The sequence below is a fragment of the Pogoniulus pusillus genome, chromosome Z, assembly GCF_015220805.1.
Source record: "Pogoniulus pusillus isolate bPogPus1 chromosome Z, bPogPus1.pri, whole genome shotgun sequence".
NCBI lineage: Eukaryota > Metazoa > Chordata > Aves > Piciformes > Lybiidae > Pogoniulus > Pogoniulus pusillus.
The window spans coordinates 101,626,973-101,653,697 of record NC_087309.1 but is presented as its reverse complement, the minus strand read 5'-3'; the positions used below and the strand labels follow the sequence as shown (position 1 = coordinate 101,653,697).

General features: G+C 45.9%; 1 protein-coding gene across 1 annotated transcript in view; it reads left to right on the top strand.

Annotated features, from left to right (window-relative positions):
• Positions 1-1,503: 1,503 nt before the first annotated feature.
• The window catches only part of KIAA1958 (KIAA1958 ortholog), a 59,413-nt gene continuing 34,191 nt past the window's right edge, over positions 1,504-26,725 (top strand). Inside the window, exon 1 of the mRNA XM_064139911.1 lies at positions 1,504-2,711. Within this exon, the coding sequence (XP_063995981.1) occupies positions 1,556-2,711 (1,156 nt within the window). The 5' untranslated portion in view covers positions 1,504-1,555. The remainder of the gene's footprint in view (positions 2,712-26,725) is intronic.

The following is a 26,725-nucleotide window of genomic DNA, read 5'->3' as shown; positions in this document are numbered from 1 at the left end:
GAGAAAATCGTGCTGTCTCTGCACAGTTGTCGTGGCTTGCAGGCCGTGTGTGTGTGCAGACAATCTGGAATCTGCTTCCTGGGCATCTCAGCAGCAGTGGCTTTTACCAGGCAATGATAGGCAGCTGGCATGCAAAGTGTGCGCGGCTGCTGGGAGTCTGAGCTCCGTAGGTAAAGGCAATGCAGGATCTGATCCTGATAGCACCGTGGTGTGCAGATGTGCACAGCTGGCTGGAGGCTATAGGCTCCTTATGTGTATATATATATATATATATATATATATATGTACAGGCTTATATGAGCTCTGCAAGAAAGGTACACAGGCAGGTAAGCTGCAGTTTGGTCAAAGCATGAGGGTCTGAGCCTCTGAGCATCAGAGCTATACAATGGCACCCAAGTGGCTGAGCTATGCAAGCGAGTCTGAGCAGCAGGGAGCTGCAGTGGGGTCCGAGCTGAGCAAGGTCTGAGCCGTGCAGGTGAGTCAGAGCTGAGCTGAGTGCTGCAATGGGGTCCAAGCTGAGCAAGGTCTGAGCACGTTGTTTACCTGTGCACCCCTATTTATTGAATGTGGGCCGAGATTAATGGTCCCTTTGGCCCCTAGAATGACCAATCAGGTTGGCAGTCTGCCAAACCTTACCATAATAGGCAGAAGGCTCTTGCCTGGACTTTCCCCAAATATGGGGATCACACGGGTTTACCCCAGGGAGACACGAGCTGGCTGTGTGGGGGCTTACACCACCTGTTTACAACCAGGGGTCCTGGCAGATAAACATGTCCAGGCAAGGCATAAACAAGCCTCTTTTCGGACCTACAGGCCCTCCACGACATGCTCATTGTCCTATGACAAGTGAGAAGAGCCTGTGCCCCCCCTTCTGACACCCAGCCCTCAGATGCTTGTAAACATTGTGGCCTTTTGATGCTCGTCACAGCCAGTTGTAAAGGAGATACCTGCTGCAATGGGGAACGTGGATAAGTGATGTACAGTGTCACAAAGTTTCATCAGTTGCAGTGGGAGTGTCTTGAGTTGATCCGTAGCTGCTGCCCTGTCTGTTCCAGGTGAGTTGTAAGCTTTAAGATCTATTTAATTTTAGTTTCCTGTGTGTGGTGACACAACCACCGTATTTTAGGCCACGTTTTGTCAGAGATTTAAGCATCAAGTTCTACTGCTGCTGGCACTGAACTAGCCTGTTCAGAAAGGTGTTTTATTTCAGTTGTGTACGGTGGGAAGATTCCTTCCTTTGGGTTTAAAGGAAGGTGTTTGGCATGCAGGTTGAGGAATGAGAGTGCTTAAAAGCGGGCACTGTTTTGAGAAATGTCATTGGAGCACATAAGATGAGGGTGAAATGGGTTTAGCTGAGCATATGAATGTTTCACTTGCCCGTGCAAACGAGGTCTTGGTTTGGGAGTGATGAAGAGCAGGGTTCTGCTCTCTGTTTGCAGGTGAGCAGCAAGCATGAGCTCAGCAACGCGCAGCTGTGAGTGCCAGGACCCTGCCATCTGAACAGCGTCTTCAGCTGACTTCCCAGTGGTGAGGCACCCTTGATTGATCCTGTACCATGGAGGACTGCCTTCACACCTCCTCTGAGAACCTCTCCAAGCTGGTGAGCTGGGCCCACAGCCACGGGACCATCTGCAGCCTCATTCCTAACCTCAAGCACCTACTCTCAGAGGGGACCCACGGCAACCTGACAGCCATGTGGGGCTGTAGTGCCGGCCATGCTTACCACTGGCCCCTGGCTGCCACTTGCCGGGCTGGCTCCCAGGAGCGCGTCTGCTTCCAGGACAGCCGCAGCTTCAACTCGGACAGCCCCAGCATGCTGGGGGTGCCCTCAGAGGCGCAGGCCAGCCCACTGGAACGCTACCCAAACAGGACAGGGAAGGCCAAGCTGGATTGCACCCGCACTCGTGACTCCTGTGACTTCTCCTACTGCAGTGAGCCATCTGAGCTGGGTGAACCCGTGGAGGAGTATGAGGATGAGGCCACCCTCTTTGACATGGTCTGTGAGTCCTCTGTCACTGATGAGGACAGTGACTTTGAGCCACATCTGCACCGGGCCCCCCCTGGCCCCCGCAAGCGTCCGACTGCTGGCCTGCCCAACACTGCCCAGGCTCAGCCCGCTGACGAGGGTGGTGGTGAGGTGCTCCTCAAGAAGATCAAGCAGGAGCTCCCTGAGGACTACTATATAGTGGCCAATGCTGAGCTGACGGCTGGCGCTGATGGGCCAGCCCTGGCCCTGACACAGATGTCCAAGCCCAAACCGCAGGTGCAGGCAGGGCCCTCCTCCCTGGGACCTGCCAGAGCCCTGCCCCAGCCCACCGTGGGCCCTGACCCTGATCCACAACACCTCTCTGCCTCCCCCCCGGGCCCTCTCCGTCTAGCCACGCAGAGGCCACCCCGGGGTCCCTTGGCATCCCCAGCACGGGGGCCAGGCGGGGCTCCGGTGGCTGCCCTGCAGGTGCCGGCCACTAGTTCCAACACCACTGCCCCCACTGGGAAACCCATCAGCATTCCCCTGTCAGCCCTGCAGCTGCCTGGCCAGGAGGAGCCACCGAACACTGAGGAGACCCTCCCACCCACCCCACAGTTGGCACCGGGTGGCGAGGTGGCCAGCTCACCCTCAGTGAGCACCGAGCCTGAGGTCAGCTCCAGCCAGCAGCAGCCCCATGCTGCACCTGCCACCACCCCTGAAGCAGCGGCGCAGTTGATGCCAGGTAGGATGCTGGGAGGGAGCTTTTTGGGGGTGGCCCCCCAGGCATGGCACAGTTAGAGGGTGGCCGAGAAGGGGTGCCACTTTGCACAAGGGCGCGTTGATTCTACAGGCTTTTATGTTGGTACATAGAGAAACTGTCCCTGCTTGGAATGGGGTTTGAAAAAGCTCAACTGAGCAATGCCAGGCACAACACCTGTGAGAAAATGTACTGCTGCCACAGGGACAGCACTCGTTTAAAGCAGGCTTATAGCTTATTTTGGGTACAGTTGTGTCATGGGAGAAGGTATGAAGCCACGTTGCTGTGTGCAGAGGGTGGGGAGGACATGAAACTTGGCTATGCACTCTTTTGACGAAACGTAAAGTTGATCTGATCCAGGGGAGCCTAGACTTGGGGGCTGGGTGTTGCCTTCATCCTGTCAGAAGAGCAGTGCTTGATTTGGGGAAGCAAAGGAGGACACAAGGAAAATATTTAAGTTGGAGCAGCCTGCAGAGACAAGAAGGTTGGCCACAGCCTTAACCATGAAACTGATAACACTTAACCTTTAATCTAGGAGAAAAAAAATCCCTATTGTCAGTGGAAATTCTCATAGTCCTTGTTCTTCATCGTTTTCATCTCTTGCCAGTGTCAAAGTGTCAGGAATTGACACAAACAGATCAGTGTTACAGGATAAAGCTCATGTTAAAACAGCGTATATCTGCTGAATAATTATCCCTTGTGCAGAATAACTCCCTGTTGGCTGTAGATCTTCTAGAAGGGAAGAAATTTGTTTCTTGAATAGTTGCCAGCTCCCACTGGACCTGAGTCCAGACAGTGCTGGTTTTACTCTTCCAGCTATCAAGAGGTGCCATCATGGTGGAATGTGAAGGCAGGAGCAAGTTCTCCATCCCTTACTGGATCAGCCCAAGAGTCAGAGCAGAGACTAACAGTGGAGAGGAGAAAAACCTGCCTGGGTGAAATCCCTGTGGCAGCTACACTAAAAACAGTGATTTTAACAGTCTGGGTGATACTTTAACCTGAGCACTCTAAAATCTGATTGAATGGTAGTCAGTCTATTAACTGGGAAGAGTTTGCAGATCTTACCAAATAAGACAATGGCCAAAGTTCAATACCCAGTTTTGCTAAGTAATACCCCAATAAGCATTAGGAATAAAGAAAGGCAAGGTAGTATAGCATTGCAAATTCTTCTTTGCTACCCGTTTCTGTGTGCCTGCATCAAAGGTGTTACTTTTCCATGGTCCTGTCTGTAACGTCCCTCATGAAAATTCCATTACAAAACTCTCTCTACTTTAGAACTGACTGATCAGCTAAATGTGAGAGATAGAGGATGACTGATATCAATCTGAATTGGGTGGTGAAGATATTTTGCATTCCTGTTTATAGCATATCATGGCTGTATATGCTGGAGCCAGTTTTGACCAACATCCCTCTGCACCTTGCCCAACCCCAAGCTTGCAAGGTGGGACAGTGGAATTCAAATGTAGGCAGAATATGTGTGTTCTCTTGGAGAGTACAGTGCAGAGGCACAAAAATTATTAAGGAAGTTGAACATCTTACAAGGAGAGACTGAGGGAGCTGGGAGTCTTCAGCTTTGAGAAGAGGAGACTGAGAGGTGCCCTCATTAATGTAAATATGCAAAGGGTGAGTGCCAGGAGGATGGAACCAGGCTCTCCTCAGTGATGCCCAGTGACAGGACAAAGGGCAGTGGGTGGAACTTGAGGCATAGGAGGTTCCATGTGAACCTGAGGAGGAATTTTTTCACTGAGAGGGTGACAGAGCACTGGAACAGGCTGCCCATAGAGGTTGTGGAGTCTCCTTCTCTGGAGATATTAAAGAACTGTCTGAATGTGTTCCAGTGTGATCTGCTCTAGGTGATCCTGCTCTGTTAGAGGGGCTGGGCCAGATGATCTTTTCTACCTTGTCTCCTACAAAATGTTGCTTAATTTTAAAATAATGTGTGAAACCTTGCTACTGATCCCTCTGGGCCCCTCAACTCAAGAGAGATGTTGCAGTGCTGGAGCGTGTCCAGAGAAGGGCAACAAGGCTGGTGAAGGGCCTGGAACACAAACCCTGTGAGGAGTGACTGAGGGAGCTGGGGTTGTTTAGCCTGGAGAAGAGGAGGCTCAGGGGTGACCTCATTGCTGTCTACAACTACCTGAACGGAGGCTGTAGCCAGGAAGGGTTGGTCTCTTCTTCCAGGCAATCATCAATAGAACAAGGGGACACAGTCTCAAGTTGTGCCAGGGGAGGTCTAGGCTGGATGTTAGGAGGAAGTTCTTCACAGAGAGAGTAATTTGCCATTGGAATGGGCTGCCCAGGGAGGTGCTGGTGTCACCATCCCTGGAGGTGCTCAAGAAAAGCCTGGATGAGGCACTTGGTGCCATGATCTAGTTGACTGGCTAGGGCTGGATGATCTTGGAGGCCTCTTCCAACCTGGTTGATTCTAAGTGAACTGGTTGCATGTTTAAAAGGTCTTTGCAGGACTAAGGCCCAAAATTATAAAGTTATCATTAAAGGATGCTATGTGCAAGAAATACTACTTGAGTGTTAAGTCACTTATCTTTGCATTTATATCAGTCACAGCTGATAGTTTCCATGCATAGTAATCTAGCAGGTCACAAAAGATTGGGTGAGATTCTCCAGGTCCAACATGTTGATGATAATATGTTAGGTTAGGCCAGTTTAAGGTGCCTAAACTGCTTTTGGACTAATTTCCCTTTCAAGCTTCCACACCTCCCCTCCCTTTTTTACTTAATTAACCTGCGGCAACTGAATGTGCAAGCAGGGGCATTACAAAGGTATTTTTATCTTAGAAATCAAATGGTACCTCAATGAAGACTCAACAAGATCAGATTCTGGTTTCTGCTGGATTTGGGTCTCTAGTGATCAGCTTAGCCTGGTGACTTGGGCAAGGATCTCTTTCTAGTCCTGTGTTCCCATGATAGGAAGGTGCAAGCAGGGTTACAGCCTTTCACGACTGGCACCTAATGTGGGTTGACTCTCAATCTGCTCTCAAGTGTGGATGTCCATGTTGGCTTCAGATGTTCCTATAATGTCTCTATCAGAACATGACCATTATAAAATGGCAATGCATCTGGAGGTTTTCTGATCATAGAATTGTCAGGGCTGTGAGGGACCTCAAAGACCATGTAATTCCAATCCCCTTGCCATGGGCAGGGAAACCTCACACTAGATCAGGCTACTTAAAGTCCTGTCCAGCCTGGCCTTAAAGACCTCCAGGGATGGGGCTTCAACCATCTCCCTGGGCAATCTATTCCAATGTCTTACCACCCTCATGGTTGAAGAACGTCTTCCTAACATTCAATCCAAATCTACCCACTTCTAGTTTTGCTCCATTCTCTCTAGTCCTATCACTACCTGACATCCTAGAAAGTCCCTCACCAGCTTTTCTGTAGGTTCCCTTCAGATACTGGAAGGCCACAATAAGGTCTTCTTGGAGCCTTCACTTCTCCAGACTGAACAGCCCCAACTCTTTCAGGATGTCCTCATAGGAGAGGTGCTCCAGCCCTTTGATCATCCTTAGGGTCCTTCTCTGGAAACATTCCAGCACATCCATATCTTTCTTGTAGTAGGGTTCCAGAACTGGACACAGCACTCATACTGATGTTGATGTACAACGTTTAGGTAGACTCTTTTGAAGTGTTACTCTGCAATCAAAAGAATTAGGTCCTCTCCCTTCCTAACTACCCCTCTCTCTGCAGTTGTGTGCCTTTAAATTCAATGGAATCTGACATCCTTGTATGACCATGGATTAGGAGCTGTTAGATGCACATCAAAATGTTACAACACTTAACCCCTTGTGAACTGCAGCTTTGGCTAGTTTTAGCACAAACTCTGTAATCGCAGTTTGAGATACAGAGGAAAAAGGGCTCAGCTAGCACATTCCAAAGAAGTGAAGTACAAACACAAAAAAAATTGTACCTTGTTAGTTTGTTTTGGGTTTTTCTTTCTGTTTGTTTGTTTGCTTGTTTGTTTTTTTTTAATATGTAAAGCATCAGCCATGCATACACAAAGGACAAATTAATCCCTGCTGCTATTCTTTCAAGTCCAGTGGGACTGTGCCAAGAATAAATGTAAGGCAAATAATCCTGGAAAAAGAAAATCACAAAGCTTTATTTAAGTTTTTCCAAGAACACTGTAATAGTTCCTGGTTGGTGTCTGTAATTTATGTACAAAAATAGATGAATTTTGGCTAAAGTGACCGTTGAAGCATGCTTCCAGAGGGATGCTGACTGTGGTCAAGCAAACAGTTAAACATATGTAGGGTCAGCCAACCTCTTCCTCTTTGTGTTGGACCACAGGCTTCTGAGTCCACTGGTGACTCTCCAGATCCCATAATTCTTGATATAGTAGTTGAATTAAAAATAGTAAGTGGTGAAATATGTGATTTTAAAAAGTACTTTTTTTCTTAAATAAGTTGCAAGGGACTGGCTTGTTTAGAACAGTGAAATTAGATCATTATCGTTTTAATTATCAGAAAAAGGAAGCTGCTTAGTTGATTAGCCACCTCCTGCACTGCCACTGCCTTCTGATCTTAAGGCATGGATTTCTGAGCCTGCCTCTTCCCCTCTTAATTTTCTGTGTCCAAATGCTGTTAAGTAATAAACTAATGTTTTGAGGCCTATGTCCTATTAATTCTACCAGTGAGACTAGTATCTTTACGGCATTGTAAGACAGTTTTTTTTTACCAGCAGGACAGCATTATGAACAGGACAAACTCAGCTGTGGCAGAGTAGTCATCTGTTTGCTTTTTTCATCTGGATGTGCAGCATGGCAATCACATTTTTTTTTTGAGTAATGAAACTGTAGTACTAATAGTTCTAATGCAAGGGTAGGTGTTAGAAGAAGCATTTGTCAAGTTCTTACGTCTTGCAGGAGAATGTTGAAATGAAGACTCATCGATTATTACAACTTCTTTGAGATTTTCACTGTACTTAAGAACTGTATTTATCATAATTTCAGGATTCTGCATGTATTTTCTTCAGTGGAAATTCCTTCCAGACAAGAAGGCCTGTGCCAGCCTCTTTGCAGCCTTGAAGACCAGCAGTGGGCTTGTCATGTAGAAGGAGATCTTCTTGCTGTTGTAAATATTAATTATCAAAGCAGCTGTGCACCAGGCTGCTGAATTTTTTTATGCCAGCACTTGTCTCACCTGTTTACCATGGACCTCCTGGTCCATGGAACTACCTGCAGCACGAAGAGATATCCTGGCAGCAACATTATTGGATATATTTACCTCCATTTTGAAGGAAGGTAGTCATGAGTATTCATGCTGAAAGTAGGTTGCTGTATGAGATTTTTGAAGATGGGCTTTGAGTTATATCCCAGTTGTGCAGGCCTATCAGTGCTCTGTAGCAGTTAACAACTGGTAGGTGCCATGAAGTTTGTGGAAGCAGTTTGCAGCTAGAAGGGAGTTAAATCCAAACCTTAGAAAGATTTGTTGTTGCCAGGCCCCACCAGATTTTAAGGATTAAGTCTGTAAAGCATGCCAAGTTCAGGTGGCAAACAGTTGGGAATATTTTCTGGACTTCAGAATAGAGAAACTGCATCACTGAGAGTTACTAATTAAAATATATGTTTTCTGTTCAAAGTATCAGGAATTTACGTAATGCAAACATTGTTAAGTAAGGTGATGTATCTTACTGAAAGAGAAATAGCCCACTTTAGTAAGCAGTTGTGTTCTGAAGTGTCACTGGAGTGTCATTTCAGACCCCGTTACCCAGACAGAACAGAAATCATTTTGCAAGGCCAGCATGATCTGGGAGCTGTGTTCTCCCTTTCACTGAAGGTGTCTTAAACAGACTGCTGCTCTGTGCACAGTTCTGTGATTTTTGATACTGGCACATAAAGCAAGAAAGTAAGGCCTCTGCTAGTACCAGCTGTCCTGTAGATATGTGGAAACATCAAAGGAAACTGGATGAATCTGTGCTGATCTGTGCTGTTTTTACCAAGTAGAAGATTATTTAACACGGTGGTTTTGATCAGAGATGAGTTTAGTTTGTGTATTTTGTCCAGAGGGGGGACACCAGTGTGATGGTTTGGGTGTTCCCCACCCCCCCACACTTTAGAAATCACCCAGACTAGACCCAGCCAGCTCTGGGAATATAAATGAAGCTATTTATTTACAGCTAGCACAAAATACAAGCAGATATTTACAATATATACAGTTATATACAGAAATATACAAGGTAAAAGGTAATACAGAAACACAACTCCCCTCCCAGAAACCTGAGTCCCCAGGAGGGGCTCTCAGCTACCCCTGCACCTTCCCCCTGCCCCTCTCAACCTTACCCCAGTCCCAAGGAAGAATGGAGGTTCGGCCAAGAGGCTAAGAAGCGAAGGTGAGTGGAGGGTGTGTTAGAGAGATGCAGTTCGGTCCGAAGCCCAAGGCAGAGTGGGAGACAAAATGGCGAGAGTGATATCTGATGTTTTCCTTTCTTCTTCAGCACGCCTGTGAGGGGAGTAGACATCACCATGGTTTTCCTTTCACAGCCTATGATCTAGTTCTTCTCACCAAAACATTCTAGCCTGCTTCAAACTAGCACAACCAGAATGCTCAGAAGGCTGGAAGAGCTGCCAATAGAGTGGCTATGAGAACTGGGTTTGTTCAGCTTTGAGAAGAGAAGGTTTAGGTGAGATCTTATTACAACATACCAGTACATAATGGGTGGCTACCAGGATGATGAAGACTCCTCTTTTATGAGAGGGCATATGGAAAAGATAAGGGGTTAACAGATACAATTTAATCCTGGGGAGATTCCAACTGGTATCCAAAAGAATATTTTTCACAATGAGAACAGTTAGACATTGGAATCACCTTGCAAGAGAAGTATTGGATTCCTCTACATTGGTCACTTTTAAGACTCAGCCTGACAGGCTGCTGGCCCATCTCATTTAAAATGCACTATCACCTAGAGAGGTTGGACCAGATGATCCTTAGTCTCCCTGACTTAGTTGTGGCAATTAATGAGACAGGAATTATAAAATATGTAGTTATTTTATTTCCAAAAAGCCCCACCCACAAACTACTTACAAACTAGCTAAATTTGGTTTCTACTTTGGTTGGGAATGTCTTCACAGGGATGCTTATGGGCTATTAAGCAATTTAGGAGAATCAGAAATTAGGGAATGTTTAGCCACAAACAAGCTTTGCCCCATGTAGGCAAATAGGCAGCCTGGAGCCCTGGGGAAAGTCTGTTCTACTCATGGTGGTGGAGTAGAATTCAGAGGTAGTCCCTAGCTCCTTCACAGCAGTGTTGGAACTGCTCAGTGTCTTGATAGCTGTTGAGAGGCTTCTAGATCAATCCAGGCTCTAGCAGGGTGCTGGGAAAGAGGCAGACGATCTCTGACCTGATCCGGGTTCCTCTTGGCATGGACGTTTGCATAGGTGCAGGCAGGATCTCTTGCAGATGTGCAGAGAGCACCATGTCAGTGGCAGTTCTCACCATGTCATGAGGCACTTAATGCCTTCTCCTGGTAAACTTGAGACACTTTAGTTTCCAGATAGTTCAAGCCCAAAACATCAGGGCTAAGCTGGTCTGAAGCATGAGGCAGTGCAGAGCATGTCCAAGCCGAGAGCAGCGAGGCCGAGTACATTGTCTGAGCAGAGCAGAATGTAGAGCAGAGGTGCACGCACTGAGGCAGAGCAGTGAGGCAGAGGCAGCACAGCTGCTTGCTACTTAGCTCAATTTAGATTATTTGCCCGAATGGTTTCTTTGGTCAGAGAGATTCACCAATCAGAATGGCATTTGCAAAACTGACCATACTGGGTGAAACCAGGGCTTGCTCACCCTTATTAGGGCAAGACACTAACAGGTACCTAAACACCTGTGGGTACCTGTTTATCACTTTGTGAGGGGACATAATGGCCCAAGCCTTTGTTTCCTCCCACCCTCACTTCCTCCATCAGCAGAAGGGTGGCACAAGCCAGGATATATTATAGGCCTATTAGCCTTCCACAACAGTCCCTTCCAACCCAGCATTCTGTGAATTTTGGAGCTACTTTCATCTTATGATTTGTGAGTCTCTACGTAATTAGGGACAGAGAGGCAGGGCAGGATCAGGTTGGGATCTGCACAGGAATTACAGCACAGCGGCCAAGAGAGGCCCTGTTACGGAGGGGGGTTCTCAGTACCTACGCCTATTTGGTGAAGGGGAGAAATTAATTGAGGCAATAGAATTTTATATAAAAGTATAGATTTATTAAATTCAATATTCGGAACTCTTGCCACCCCCAACCACTGTATATTAATATTAAAGGTCGGTACATGGTTATGAAAACAATCTAGGATAAAATATGTACAGGGATTTGTCAATTAAGTAGCAAACATTCAAACTATAAACAGAGAGAGGAGTTTTCCCCATGGCTTAATGCTGCTTGGGGTCATATGCTGTTTGCCCAGTAGAGCAGGCTGAAACTCTTTCTGCTCTATGGCAGAGACAACAGATATTTACAGAGGTATCAAAGCTTTTACTCACAACTCTTATTAATTATTAATCACCCTCTGGGGCTGCGTCGCAGCCTATGTCTAATGTCCAGACTTCAGAGGATCTCTACCCGTGGACTTGGAGGCTGGAATCCTCCTGGCTTGAGGGGAAAGGATAAATCTTCCCAGCTTCTGGGGAAATAGGTTTCTGACCTTTTCTCCTGGTGAAGAGGCGATCTCTGCCTGTGGTGCTGCTGGCTTCTTCTGGATGCTATGTCCAGGGATTCTCAGCTGGCAGGATTTCAGGAGGAGAAAATCGTGCTGTCTCTGCACAGTTGTCGTGGCTTGCAGGCCGTGTGTGTGTGCAGACAATCCGGAATCTGCTTCCTGGGCATCTCAGCAGCAGTGGCTTTTGCCAGGCAATGATAGGCAGCAGGCATGCAAAGTGTGCGCGGCTGCTGGGAGTCTGAGCTCCGTAGGTAAAGGCAGTGCAGGATCTGATCCTGATAGCATCGTGGTGTGCAGATGTGCACAGCTGGCTGGAGGCTATAGGCTCCTCATATATATATATATATATGTACAGGCTTAAATGAGCTCTGCAAGAAAGGTATGCAGGCATCAAAGCATGAGGGTCTGAGCCTCTGAGCATCGGAGCTATGCAATGGCATCTGAGTGTGGGGGTCTGAGCAGCTGAGTGCTGCATGTGAGTCAGAGCTGTGCAAGCGAGTCTGAGCTGAGCACGTTGTTTACCTGTGCACCCCTATTTATTGAATGTGGGCTGAGATTAATGGCTCCTTTGGCCACTAGAATGACCAATCAGGTTGGCAGTCTGCCAAACCTTACCATAATAGGCAGAAGCTGCTTGCCTGGACTTTCCCAAATATGGGGATCACATGGACTTACCCCCAGGGAGATATGAGCTGGCTGTTGGGGGCTTACACAACCTGTTTATAACCAGGGGTCCTGGCAGAAAAACATGTCCAGGCAAGGCAAGGTGCAAATAAGCCTCTCTTTGGGCCTACAGGCCCTCCACGACAGGCACTGACCCTGAAAAGTCGTCATGCATGCACTTTACTTTTCCCTGTTGGATACGGTGCTGGAACAGAAAGGCAATACAGGACTTGGCATTTTTGCTTTTGGGATGAGACTGGTACTGAAGTTAGTATCTACAGAAGAAATATTTCACATGTGTGTTCAAGGTCTAAGCTTTGAGTAGCAGCAGTAAAGCTTTTCACCTGCCTGTACAATGAGTACATGTCATTTTTGCATAAGCTGTTCTGTGAAGCCTGCAGACTTTTCACTTTCCCCATTTTTCTCACACCTAAATTATTTCTCTCTCAGTGAGTCTTGCTCTCTCATATCGTCTTCTTTTTGTGCTTTCAGTGAACCTAAAATCTAGAACGTCATCCATGAAGCAGCTAAGTTAAAAAATCTGAGCATTATTTTTTGATCTAAGCAAATAACAGTTTTGAGTATAGATATTCTTGTTTGAATTTGTCCAGGGGAAAAAAAAAAAGAGAAAAATATTTTTTATGCCTGGCACAGCACAGATCAGTGTTTGCTAAAACATCCAGATCCTGGAAGCACTGAAACATGCTGGAATCCCTACCTCTTCAGTAAAGTATGCTTAAATGAAGCACATGCCCATGCTGTTTGTAGGAAGAAGGCTATTAAGTAAGACCTTTGAGAGACATTGAAATGCCTACTTTCTCTGATGAACCTTCTTGGTGGGGCACTCCACAGACTTGATCACACAAAAGCTGCCATAAATAATATGGATAGTGGCCTCTGTGGCAGAGCTGTATTTACATTTCCCAGATGAGTCTGCCTTTGTCTGAAGCCAAGCAGTGCTGCCCTGAACTGGTAGGGTACTGCTGGTCACACAAGCATTGTGCTAGAGGCATTAGTTCCCAGGTTCTGGCTGCCACTGAATCCTGTCCCTGGCAGGAGGCAGCAGTAAATCTTCCTGTGTGCACGCTTGTAAGAAGTGGTGCTGTGGACTTTGCTGAGTCTGATTAAAGATTTACATTATGTGTTTAATTATACATTGCAATTATACAATGCAGCAAGTGTATTGGCTGCATCTTGCTTCTGAGATATACCCATCAATTCCATTAATTGTAATTAAACAGTAAGTGTACCTGCAGACAGTGAACACTGAATGTGTTTGTGGTGGTTTAACACCAGCCAGCAGTGAGGCAGCACTCACTCCCCCTAACAGCCCAGCTGGGGTAGGAATGAGAAACAGGAGAAAAATGCAACCCCCTGTGGACTGAGATAAGGAGAGCTTAATAAAACACACAAAGATAGAAAAAAACCAGCAGTAGCAACAACAAAACTAATGGATTAATATGTAAAATGAGTGATGTGCAACACAACTGCCCCCCACTTGGAACCAGACACTCGTTGGTGACCCAGCTGAGCTCTGCATACTTCACCCAACAAACTCTTCTATCAGGCGTGATACCACTGTGGTGTCAGATATCTCACTGGCTGGTTTAGTTGGCTATCCTGGCTGTGGGCCCTCCCAGCTTCTTGGGAAAATTAACCCTATCCTACACAAACCCAAACTGTTCCCCTTAAACTCAGAATATCTCTGTACTGGCAGTGACACTGTGGTCTGTTACTCCCTTTCATTAACTAGGTCTTCATCATGAAAACATTACTTGAAACCATACAACTATGAATAATACTCAATTACTTGCTTGCTGATTTGTCCTTGGGGGAACAACAACTTCACTAACAACAAAAAAAACAGAACTAAAAAAGCTGACCTTCTGTTTTGTGCGGAGAAGGAAAAAAACTTACTCTGTGGTATTCTGACCTGAGTCTCATCGCTCCAGTGCAAAAGGTGAATATGCTATGTTAATGAATTGTATCAAGCGTGGCATTGCAGTACCCTAAGACTGAGCTTGTGAGAGATAAGTACATTCATCTCCAATCTTTGAATAGCTTGCATCAATTTTCTATTTACACTCACCTTCCTCTTAACTGGGCCGAGTGTGTGTGCAGACAATCCAGAATTGGCTGGATGGCAGAGCCCAGAGAGTGGTGGTGAATGGTGCCACATCCAGTTGGCAGCCAGTCACTAGTGGTGCTCCCCAAGGATCAGTGCTGGGCCCAGTCTTGTTCAATATCTTTATTGATGATCTGGACGAGGGGATTGAGTCCAGCATCTCTAAGTCTGCAGATGACACCAAGCTAGGAGCAGATGTTGACCTTTTGGAAGGTAGGAGAGCCCTGCAGAGGGACCTGGACAGGCTGGATGGGTGGGCAGAGGCCAATGGGATGAGATTGAACAAGGCCAAGTGCAGGGTTCTGCACTTTGGTCACAACAACCCCAAGCAGCACTACAGGCTGGGGACTGAGTGGCTGGAAAGCAGCCAGGAGGAAAGGGATGGGGGTACTGATAGATAGTAGCTGAAGATGAGCCAGCAGTGTGCCCAGGTGGGCAGCAGAGCCAATGGCATCCTGGCCTGCATCAGGAACAGTGTGGCCAGTAGGACAAGGGAGGTTATTCTTCCCCTGTACTCAGCACTGGTGAGGCCACACCTTGAGCCCTGTGTCCAGTTCTGAGCCCCTCAATTCAAGAGAGATGTTGAGGTGCTGGAACGTGTCCAGAGAAGGGCAACAGAGCTGGTGAAAGGCCTGGAACACAAATCCTATGAGGAGAGGCTGAGGGAGCTGGGGTTGTTTAGCCTGGAGAAGAGGAGGCTCAGGGCTGACCTCATTGCTGTCTACAACTACCCGAAGGGAGGCTGTAGCCAGGTGGGGGTTGGTCTCTTCTCACAGCCAACCAGCAACAGAACAAGGGGACACAGTCTCAAGTTGTGCCGGGGAAAGCATAGGCTGGCTGTTAGGAGGAAGTTCTTGCCAGAGAGAGTGATTGACATTGGAATGGGCTGCCCAGGGAGGTGGTGGAGGCACCGTCCCTGAAGGTGTTCAAGCAAAGCCTGGCTGAGACACTTAGTGCCATGGTCTAGTTGACTGGCTAGGGCTGGGTGCTAGGTTGGACTGGATGATCTTGGAGGTCTCTTCCAACCTGGTTGATTCTGTGATTCTATGATTCTATGATTCTATTTGCCTAATCTCTGCTTTACTTCTGTGACTGGTCAAGGATAGCAGTGTAAGCAAGCTACAGATGCATGGATGGTTTGGTATGAGAATCATGTAATTTTGTCCAAAACTTGGACCACTTTTCCCATTGTGATGAGCTCTGCCCTTCAGGCGTGTGGATGTGCTGTGTAACAGGGATGTTTTTTCTGTCACTGACTTACAAAATATACAGCACTAGCTGTTTCTTGGGACTTGCACTCTCTCATTGTCTGTACATCAGAGCAAACTTAGTGCCATGGTCTAGTTGACTGGCTAGGGCTGGGGGATAGGTTGGACTGGATGATCTTGGAGGTCTTTTCTATGATTCTGTGATTCTAACAGGCAGGAAATCTTGGTGTTGCGGCACAGCTTTCACGCTTGTATATATATACTTTTTCCCCCTTCTCTGTATAAAGAAGGGTCTTTTTGCTGTGCTTTCACTCAATTTCAGATAGCCCTCAGAAAACTTAAGAGTCTGACAAATAACTTGCCTCATTTACCATTCACTTGTGCAGTTGTTACATTAATCACAGTTTATTGTGCTAGAGCATAATAAAATAGCCTTATATGTGTATCATCCATCCATAATTATATCCATTAAACTACACTCCATGTCATCCCTTACATATATCAGTTGATGTCAGATTTGTTGTGTACTCATTTAGTAGCAGAGGACATAATTGTTCGTATCTAGTATAGAAAACCAAGTTATTTTTATGGAAATAACAATACAATCTTGACAGGAAAATTTTGACATCATAATTACAGAAGAGAAGCAATGAATATTCTGAGCAGTGAGGAGATGTGTGTGTCTGTGTCTGTGTCTGTGTCTGTGTATGCATAGCTAGAAAAAAATTCTAAGTCTTCCATTTATTTTGAGACTTCACTTATAAGCAGATCTGCAAAACCACAGAATCACAGAATTAACCAGGTTGGAAAAGACTTTCAAAATCATGAATTCCAACCTATCACCTAACACCATCTAATCAACTAAACCATGGCACTAATTGTCACATCCAGTCTCCTCTTAAACACCTCCAGGGATGGTGACTCCACCACCTTCCCAGGCAGGGCATTCCAAGTTGCAGCACAAAAGGTTGCACCTCAACATAAGAGGGAACTTCTTTACTGTAAGGGTCACAGAGTGGGCTTCCCAAGGAGGTTGTAGAGTCTCCTTCTCTGGAGACTTTCAAGGCCTGTCTGGATGTGTTCCTGATTAGGTTGTGTGGTCCTCTTCTGGCAGGGGGGGTGTGCTCGTTAGAGACTAGCTAGAATGTTTTGGTGAGAAGAACTAGATTACAGGCTGTGAAAGGAAAACAAGGCTGATGTCTACCTCGCTCATAGGCTTGCTGAGATGTATAGGAACAAGAATCAAAACATAGATAGGGCACTACTTCTGCTGGGGAGCTCCAAGCTGCATTTCTCTCTCTAGCCTCTCTGCCATTTCTGTGACTAGTCCACTTTGCTTCCTAACCCCCTGGCCGAACCTCTATTCTTCCTTGGGACTGGGGCAAGGTTGAGGCGGGGACTGGGCAGGTGGAGAAGGTGAAAGGGTGGTTATGAGCTCCTCCTGGGGACTCAGGTTTCTGGGAGGGTGTTGATGTATATACTGTGAATAATGTCTGCTTGCATATTCTGCTAAGCTGTAAATAATAAGCTTCATTCAATTTCCAGAGCTGGCTGAGTGTCTAGGCTGGGTGATTGTTGGGGGCAGGTAACAACCAAACCACTACAGGGGGTTAGACTTGATGATCTCTTTGGGTGCCTTCCTTCCAACCCCTAACATCCTGTGATCCTATGATCCTCTTTTCCAGGCTGAACAGTCACAGCTCCCTAAGCCTCTTCTCGTAGGGCTGTGCTCTAAGCCACAACAACCCCATGCAGTGCTACAGCTGGGGACAGAGTGGATGGAGAGCAGCTAGGCAGAGAGGGACCTGGAGGTACTAGTTCATGCCTCACCAGCCTTGTTGCCCTTGTCTGGACACATTCAAACATCTCAACATTTTTCTTAAATTGAGAGGCCCAGAACTGGACACAGTACTCAAGGTGTGACCTGACCAGTGCTAAGTACAGAGGAAGAATGACTTCCCTGATCCTGCTGGTCACACCATTGCTGATACTGGCCAGGATACCATTGGCCTTCTTGACCACCTGGGCACACTACTGGCTCACTTGCAGTCAGCGTGAACAAGTACACCCAAGTCCTTCTCTGCCTGGCTGCTCTCCAGCCACTCTGTCCACAGCCTGTAGCACTGCATGGGGTTGTTGTGACCAAAGTGCGGAACCTGGCACTTGGACTTGTTAAAACTCATGGCATTGGCCTGTGCCCGTCTATCCAGCCTGTCCAGGTCCATCTGCAGAGCCCTTCTGCCCTCTGACAGATTGACACATGCTTCCAGATTGGTGTCATCTGCAAACTTACTCATGATAGACTCAATCCCCTCATCTATATCACCAATGAAGATATTAAACAGGACTGGACTCATCACTGATCCCTGAGGCACACCACTAGTGACTGGCTGCCAACTGGATGTGGCTTCATTCACCACCACTCTCTGGGCCCAGCCCTCCAGCCACTTCTGACCCAGCATGGAGTGCCCCTGTCCAAGCCAAGGGCTGCCAGCTTGGCCAGGAGTTTGCTGTGGCAGACAGTGTCAAAGGCCTTGCTGAAGTCCAGGTAGACTACATCTACAGCCTCCCCCACATCCACCAGGTGGGTCACCTGGTCATAAAAAGAGATCAGGTTGGTCAGGCAGGACCTGCCCCTCCTAAATCTGTGCTGGCTGGGCCTGATCCCTTGGTCATCCTATAAGTGCCCTGTGATTGCACTCAGGATGATCTGCTCCATAACCTTGCCTGGCACTGAGGTCAGGCTGACTGGCCTGTCATTTCCCGGGTCCTCTTTCAAACCCTTCTTGTGGATGGGCATGACATTGGCCAGTTTCCAGTCTTCAGGGACCTATCCAGTGAGCCAGGACTGTTCATAGGATGTTAGGGGTTGGAAGGGACCCAAAGAGTTTGTCGAGTCCAACCGCCCTGTTGATAAATAATGGAGAGCAGCTTGGCCAGCTCATCTGCTAGCACTCTCATCACCCTAGAGTGGATCCCATCTTGTCTATGGACTTTTGAGGATCCAAGAGGGTCAACAGGTCCCTAACTGCTTCCTCCTGGATTACAGGGGAGGGTGTCTTCTGTTCCCTGACTCCATCTACCAGCTCAGGAAGCCAGTTGTCCTGAGGACAACCTGTCTTACTATTGAAAATTGAGTCAAAGAAGGTGTAATGTGGCTAAATATCTATTCAAGTAAACTCTGATAAAGTAAGTTTAAACATCTGTCTGTTCAAGGACAGAAATAAATGAGTTATGCCATCACCAACAACCTATGTTGTGATGGATGTATTTTTCTCATCTCTTCATCTCCTCCTCTCTGTGCAGAATTTCCAGCTGCTTCTGTGCCTCCTGGGACTTCTTGTCCTGGTAAATGCCTGGACATGCTGGAACAAAATGCATTCTCTTCGGTCAGGCAGAGTATGGGAGCAGCTTGCCCAGCAGAGTATCTAAACACCTTAGGTTTGTTGCCTTTCAGAAAGTTAGGATGTGTTCATGTCTCTGCCTTCTGCCCAGCTGTTGAATGTTCTCCACCCTTGTAAGACCTTTTAATCTTTGAACTTCCAGTTCTTCCTAAGATGGTGAGAGTTGTTTGCAAAAGTTAAAATGAAGTTCAAAACCATCATTTTTTCTGGAGTGTTAGGAAGTGATGGCTCTCAGCATGGGTTCAAAACAGAAAAGCAGGCTAAAAAGTCCACTTTAAGGCTTGCACTTCATCTTCTCTGGAGAATTGTGTCAAGAGCTGTTCCTTAAATTCTGCCCTCTGACACAGAGAAGACAGAGGAAATATGTATGATAAAAGTGCACACTGAAACTACTTAGGCAAGGTTGTAAACTGTTTGTGCCCTTCACAGCTTGGCTCACTCATACTGGAGAATATCACAGTATCACAGTATCATCAGGGTTGGAAGAGACCTCACAGATCATCAAGTCCAACCCTTTACCACAGAGCTCAAGGCTAGACCATGGCACCAATAAAGCGCTTTGAAAGGTAAAAGCAGATTGATCTGGTTGGGCAAAATCACGAACAGAGAATTTCAGAAATAAAACTACAGGGTCCCCAACAAAACAGAGTACTTTGCTAAATTAAAGATGGAGATGAGACAAAAAGTACCAAAATGAATTTCTTTGGGACACATGTGCTACAATCTGTGTTATCAGAAGTCAATGGCAGAAGCTCCCAGCATTGTTACACCTGCAGCAGATAGTTCAGCCAAAACAGAAAGGGGCACCTTTTAATTCACTGCCACTGGCACTGTAATAAAACAGAGGGAGAAATGTCTGCAGTCAGTATATCAGCTAAGTGCTGTCAGCCCATGCAGAGAGCTCCATAGCATGATTTATTATGTTAATTACAGTCATGTGGGCCTCATGCTCTTAAGCCTGAAACTGCTCACATTCTCAGCATGATTTAAGAATATGCTTTGGCCGAGACTTAAAGTGCAGCTTATTATGATTAATGTAATAAAATCTTTGTTACATACTCCTCTTCTTTGTTTCAGTGCTTGTTGACCCAGTTAGACTGTCTCATTCTGAAATGGTGATATAAATTAGATTTCAGATGATGAGGATCCTCATCTGTTTTTAATTTCACTCCAGAGCTGATTTTTTTTTCTCACATCCCTTTGTTCTGATTCTCCCGTCTCTCCCCCTCATCTTCTGTTTCACTCTCATGTTTTCCAACTCTGTTCCTTGGCTGCTGTCTGAAGTGAATAAAAAGCAGGCAAACTTCATAGCCCTGGCTCATCCCTTCAAGACCTCTTGCATTGTTTTCTCAACTGTGCTTATTAAAGTGAGTTCTTAAATTCAGTGACATTAAAACTGGTGATAGGCCATAGCTGGGAACATGATAAGCCTCTGATGATGTGTGGTGGCATGTAAAGAGAAGACTAGGCTGTAAGGGGATACATAATTGTGGCCTGTTTCTCATTCTACACAGAGATTGCAACTGCAGGCAGGCACCAGATTTTCCAAGATGCCATATATGTTTGTACCTATGATATTGTGCAAACCAGCCCACTAGTTAAATTGCTGGCTGGGAAATCAATGCTTACACATGTTTACACATGTAACTCTACCTTTCTCTGTATGACTAAGAAGAAAAACTGCAGAAAAATGTGGTTTGTTTGTTTTCTTACATAAGAAATGGGGAGTTGCCGTGAGAATTAGTATTTTCCCCTATTGCTTCATTAATTTTTAAATGATAAGCTTAATTCAACAAAAAAGTATTTCTCTTTACTGGTTTTTTCTCTCCTCATTCATCGAGACTTAGGCTGGAGAGTTGGACAGGGAGGAAAGGAATGAAGTTCAAGATGGCTAAGTGTAGAGTCTTGCACCAGGGAAGGAACAACTCCAGGGATCAGCATAGGCTGGGGACTGACCTACTGGAGACCAGTGAAGGCAAAAAGGACATGGGGGTCCTGGTGGATGGAAGGTTGACCATGGGCAAGCAATGTGCTCTTGTGGCCAAGAAGGCCAATGCCATTATGGGGTGTATTAGAAGGGCTACGTAACAATAGGTTACCATAGACTACCACAGATTACCAGAGGTTGAGAGAGATTCTTCTTCCCCTCTACTCTGCTCTGGTGAGGCCACATCTGGAATATTGTCTACAGTTCTGGACCTCTCAATTCAAGAAGAACAGGGAACTGCTTGAAAGAATAAAGTGCAGAGCCACAAAAATGGCAAAGAGGGTGGAACATACTCCTTATGAGGAGAGATTGGGGGAGCTGGGGGTCTTTAGGTTTGAGAAGAGGAGACTGAGAGGTGACCTCATTAATGTTTATAAATATGCAAAGAGTGAGTGCCAAAGGGATGGCAGAGTCCAATGGGATGACGTTCAGTAGCTCCAAGTGCAGGGTGCTGCACTTTGGCCACAACAACCCCATGCAGAAATACAAGCTGGAGTCGGAGTGGCTGGAGAGCAGCCAAACAGAGAGGGATCTGGGGGTGCTGATTGATACCCGCCTGAACATGAGCCAGCAGTGTGCCCAGGTGGCCAAGAGAGCCAGTGGCATCCTGGCCTGCATCAGGAATGGTGTGGTCAGCAGGAGCAGGAAGGTCATTCTGCCCCTGTACTCTGCACTGGTTAGACCACACCTTGAGTACTGTGTTCAGTTCTGGGCCCCCCAGTTTAGGAAGGACATTGAGATGCTTGAGCGTGTCCAGAGAAGGGCGACGAGGCTGGTGAGAGGCCTTGAGCACAGCCCTACGAGGAAAGGCTGAGGGAGCTGGGGTTGTTTAGCCTGGAGAAGAGGAGGCTCAGGGGTGACCTTATTGCTGTCTACAACTACCTGAGGGGTGGTTGTGGCCAGGAGGAGGTTGCTCTCTTCTCTCAGGTGGCCAGCACCAGAACAAGAGGACACAGCCTCAGGCTACGCCAGGAGAGATTTAGGCTCTAGGTGAGGAGAAAGTTCTTCCCTGAGAGAGTCATTGGACACTGGAATGGGCTGCCCGGGGAGGTGGTGGAGTCGCCGTCCCTGGGACTGTTCAAGGCAAGGTTGGATGTGGCACTTGGTGCCATGGTCTAGCCTTGAGCTCTGTGGTAAAGGGTTGGACTTGATGATCTGTGAGGTCTCTTCCAACCCTGATGATACTGTGATACTGTGATGGAGTCAGGCTCTGGCCAGTGATGTCCAATGAGAGAACAAGGGGCAATGGGTGGAAGCTGAGGCATAGGAAGTTCCATGTAAGCATGAGGAAGAACTTTTTTTCACTGTGTGAATGACAGAACACTGGAACAGGCTGCCCGGGGGGGGCTTGCGGAGTCTTCCTGTCTGGATGCATTTCAGTTTGGTCTGGTAGAGGTGACCCTGCTCTGGCAGGGCATTGGACTGGATGGTTTTTTGAGGTCCCTTTCAGCCCCTGACAATGTGTGGTTCTGTGGTTTTATTTTTGTTTCTTGTTTGTTTGTTTTTTTCTTAGAAGTTTATATGAGTAATCGTACACATGTTACCCATTTGTGCCCTTCTTCCACCTTCTAAATATATAATTACTTAGACAGTTTGATGTCTACATTTCTATATAAACACATACTTCCATACAAGCACCTCAATCCAGAATGCACTTAAAGTGAATTTTGATGAATTGGAAACTTATCTGGGAGAGAAACAGTCTGCTGAAGTTATGTCTGTGCCACTTTCTGGAGTGGTGCCAAGTCAGCCAAGTCCTCTTGGAAAATGAGGGCACCGTTTCTCCCATGGATCATCCAGCTTCCACTTCTCAGAGTAGGTTACAGAATTCCTAATACAGTCCTTTAATTCCTTCTGCCACAGGTCATGAGGTAAATAACATTCTTTGAGAGGGCAACATTTCACTGAATTGCTAAGAAGTCCTGGTTAAAAGATAATTCCATTTTCACGAGTAAGATATTTAACTTGAGGAAAATCATTAGCAAAAGATGTCTCTTGCCTTTAAACTGTCAAGCCTTAATCTGTGGACGGCACAAGTCTCTTGTCTTTAGCATCAAACTTTGATTTTTCTAAGTCATAAATTGCTTGGAAATTAATATATGTCTGAATAAACAGATGGATGTGCAACATAAAGCTGATAGTTGCTTCACATTCTGGGTGGTGCTTTGCCACTTACTAATTCCAACAGCACTCTGGTTTCACCAGTCTGCCTGAGTCTTTTAACCTGATCTCTGAAAGAGGAGCGATTGTGTATTAGAAGTGAACATATTTAAAGGAGGTTTAGCCAGATATTTTGAAGGGAAAGGATTTCCCCATTTTAAGAAAAAGAAGCTTTCTGATGTTTTTAATTTTGCAGTTGTGCTAGGTTGAAGCTAGCTAGAATGTTTTGGTGAGAAGAACTAGACTACAGGCTGTGAAAGGAAAACAGTGATGATGTCTACTTCGCTCATAGGCTTGCTGAGATGTGTAGGAACAGGAAATAAAAACATAGATAACCACTCTCACTGGGGCTGCTGACTGAGCTGCATCTTGCTCTCTAACTTCACCCTCCATTTTGGACTAACCCACTTTGCTTCCTAACCCCCTGGCCAAACCTCCATTCTTCCTTGGGACTGGGGTGAAGTTGAGAGGGGCAGGGGGAAGGTGCAGGGGTGGTTGAGAGCACCTCCTGGGGACTCAGGGTTCTGGTAGGGGAGTTGTGTTTCTGTGTTACCTTTTTACCTTGTGTATTGCTGTATATAACTGTATATACTGTAAATATCTGCTTGTATCACAGTATCATCAGGGTTGGAAGAGACCTCACAGATCATCAAGTCCAACCCTTTACCACAGAGCTCAAGGCTAGACCATGGCACCAAGTGCCACGTCCAGCCCCAGGGACAGCGACTCCACCACCTCCCCGGGCAGCCCATTCCAGTGTCCATATATTGTGCCAGCTGTAAATACAAGCTTCATTCATATTCCCAGAGTCAGCTGAGTCTAGTCTGGGTGATTTCTAGAAGTGTGTGTGTGTGGGGGGGTAACACCCAAACCATCACAGCAGTATAGAAATTTCCAATCATGGCTTTTATATCCTCCATCCTTGTGAAGAGTTGGGTCCCTGAACCTCAGCCAATTATATCAGTGTCCAAAAAAGTTGCTTTCATAGATCTTCTGTAAAGGTAACAGCTTGTATGGAAATGAGAGATGAGACAGGGGAGATAGACCTGGAGCTGGCTCCAAGCTTGGGTGGAATCCAGGTGACTGATTAGGAGAGTGCATCTAAACTGGAGACTCCTGTTCACCTGTGGGCTGAGTGCATGTTGTCTGGGCAACACCAAAGCACCAGATACATGTCTTTCTCCAGTGATCTTGCAAGATACCTAGTGCTTCTGCTGTTCTCTATGCATGTGCCTTGGGGTACAGCTGTGATGTGCTGCAGTGCTGAGCAAGCCTAGAAGAGCTGGGATTGGTATATTTGTTCCTCTGCTGGTTTGAGGCTAATTGGAATATTTTAATGAGAGAAATGAGATCAGTGGCTGTGAAAAAAAAATAGTGATGATGTCTGCATCATTCATTGGTTTGCTGAGAGGGATAAAAAGCCAAAATACAAACCATTTTCCCTACTCATTTCTCCTTTGGTCTGATCTTCTATCTCTCCTCTAATTTTGGCTAACAACTAACACTTAAGCTTTGCTTTTTTTTTGTATTCATGTCTGAGATAGAGAGGGAGAAAGAGCAGGGGGTAGCTTCGTGCCCTTCAGGGCAGTTTCCTTTGTCCAGAAGGGAGTTTGGACTTCTATATGATTTCTAACTTGTAAATAATAGTAAATAATTGAATTGTAAATAATTTCCAATTTATATATAATTGTAAATACTTTAAAATGTATTGTGTATATATGCCTGTAAAGTTTGCCATGCTGTAAATATACCAAGCTATCTGAGCTGGTCTGGTAAATTTCAAATAAGGTGTGTGGGGAAAGTTCCAAACCCACGTCAGTTCTTAACAAATGAAGGGGGATCTGGGTAAACATGAACTGAGTAACCCTACCCTTACAGGGTACAGAGGAGATGCATCCTGTTTTGTAGTTCACACCAGTGCATCACAGAACTCATCTCCAAAAGGAGATGAGAAGCTTTGCAGTCTCATATCCGAGAAGTAACCACTGCAAGTGTTCACTGGAAGAAGTGAAATGTGAGGTAAAAACTAGCGTGCAACCTTTCTCTTCCACTAGACCTGGCAAAACCAAAACTGGACAAATAGATGAAATGGAGAGCATACTTTTTTGTTTGATAAAACTCATTTTTAGAATCTTCTTGTTGAAATAATCTCAGATGTTACATACATTCAGGTGAAGGAGGAAGGGAGCCTTGTACAAATGGAAGTCCCTAGAGCACTGCTGTAAAGTGATTGCTCATATCCACTGTGTCAAAGGTTGATCCAGTCAATCATAACAGGACATGAATTCTTAATCCTTGGTCATAGCTACACATTTTCTGTCACCTGAGGATCACATAGTAGTCCCATTAATATAGATGTGAATTTTATTGTTGGCATTGCCAGCAGCCAAATTGCACCTTGTATCTTTTCAGGCTGCTGTGAGAAAGTAGTGAAAGTGAGCACAGACTGGTGCTAGCACTAGTGCCTGAGTAAGCATCTATTTAGCAGACCATTCCATACCTTGCAAAAGATGTACGGGTTAATAAAGTATATTTTAGTGACTCTCACTTCACTGAAGTGAGATAGCAATACATAAATATTCCTGTGCTCATTTGCTTGCAACCTTTGTCCTTCCTTCTGTGACAGAATCTGAAGTGTTTTAATTTTAGAACTATAAAATATTTCACTTACTGTTGTGGAGGCAGGGAATTAATGTGGCCGAGTCAGGAATTTTTATACAAAATTAGAGTTGTTTTATTTTCCCAAAACCCACCCCCAAAACTATATATACAAAGATTAATTTAGTTTGATTAACAGATTCAGTTGCTTGAGAATATCTACAGGGATGCCATCGATAATCTGACTATTTTGGAAATCAGAAGTTGGAGAAGGCTTTAGCTATTAATTAATAGTTACAAAGGGTGTCAATGGGTGAAGCAGTCCTTGAAGCTCTTTCTGTATCCGGGCCAGGCGAGAAAGGGGGGAGAACTCTCAGGCAGGCATGAAGGTTCAGGCAGTAATGAACTCCAAGGTGGGAACCCCCAAAGGCAGGAAGCCCCCAATATTTATACCCTCTTGAGACAAAGAGCAAAGTTACCACTTCCTTAGGTGCAAAAAGGCACAGCCAATCCTAGCCCGATTCCAGCGTGGGCACTGCATGGGACACTCCTTGTGCGGGCAGGACCCCTTTGCTCACCCCCTTCACACCTGCAGGGCAGGCGAGGGTGGGGGGGGAACCAGGCGGCTTTCCCTCTCCCATTTCAAGCGACTGAGGGAGAGCAATTTAGGGGTATACAGGACTCCAGGACACTGACAAGTTTGTTGGAGGAGGTTAACTGAATGGAAGCATAATTTGGTTTTGCCAGAAAACAGAAAGTCTTTCATAACTGGATTTTAATTCACAAATTTTCATCATACTACAGATTTTACACGCTAATGAGAATCTTCCCTGAAGATGTTAAACTACATAGAGTTTGACTGAATGTAGTGAAGCAGGAAACTTTTAACTTTTAATCAGTGACATCAGATAGATATGGCAGGAATTCAAGAAGAAGTGCAGGAGCATTTTCTTCTACTTTAGTATTCTGCAGCTAACAAGTTAATTCTTTGATCTTGCAGAGCTCAGAAGCTGTTAGATGTCAAAACCTGATGGAAGTCCCCAGGCTGTCAGTGGGTTTTTCCCTCTCTTTTATGCTTGACTCACTGGGCCCAAGCTTAGATAAGTATGATTATTATGGCACAGAAAGTGCAGTTAATTTGGCCTTAGGACTTCCTAAATAAATTGTTGTTGTTGGATATGAAATAATTACATTTAG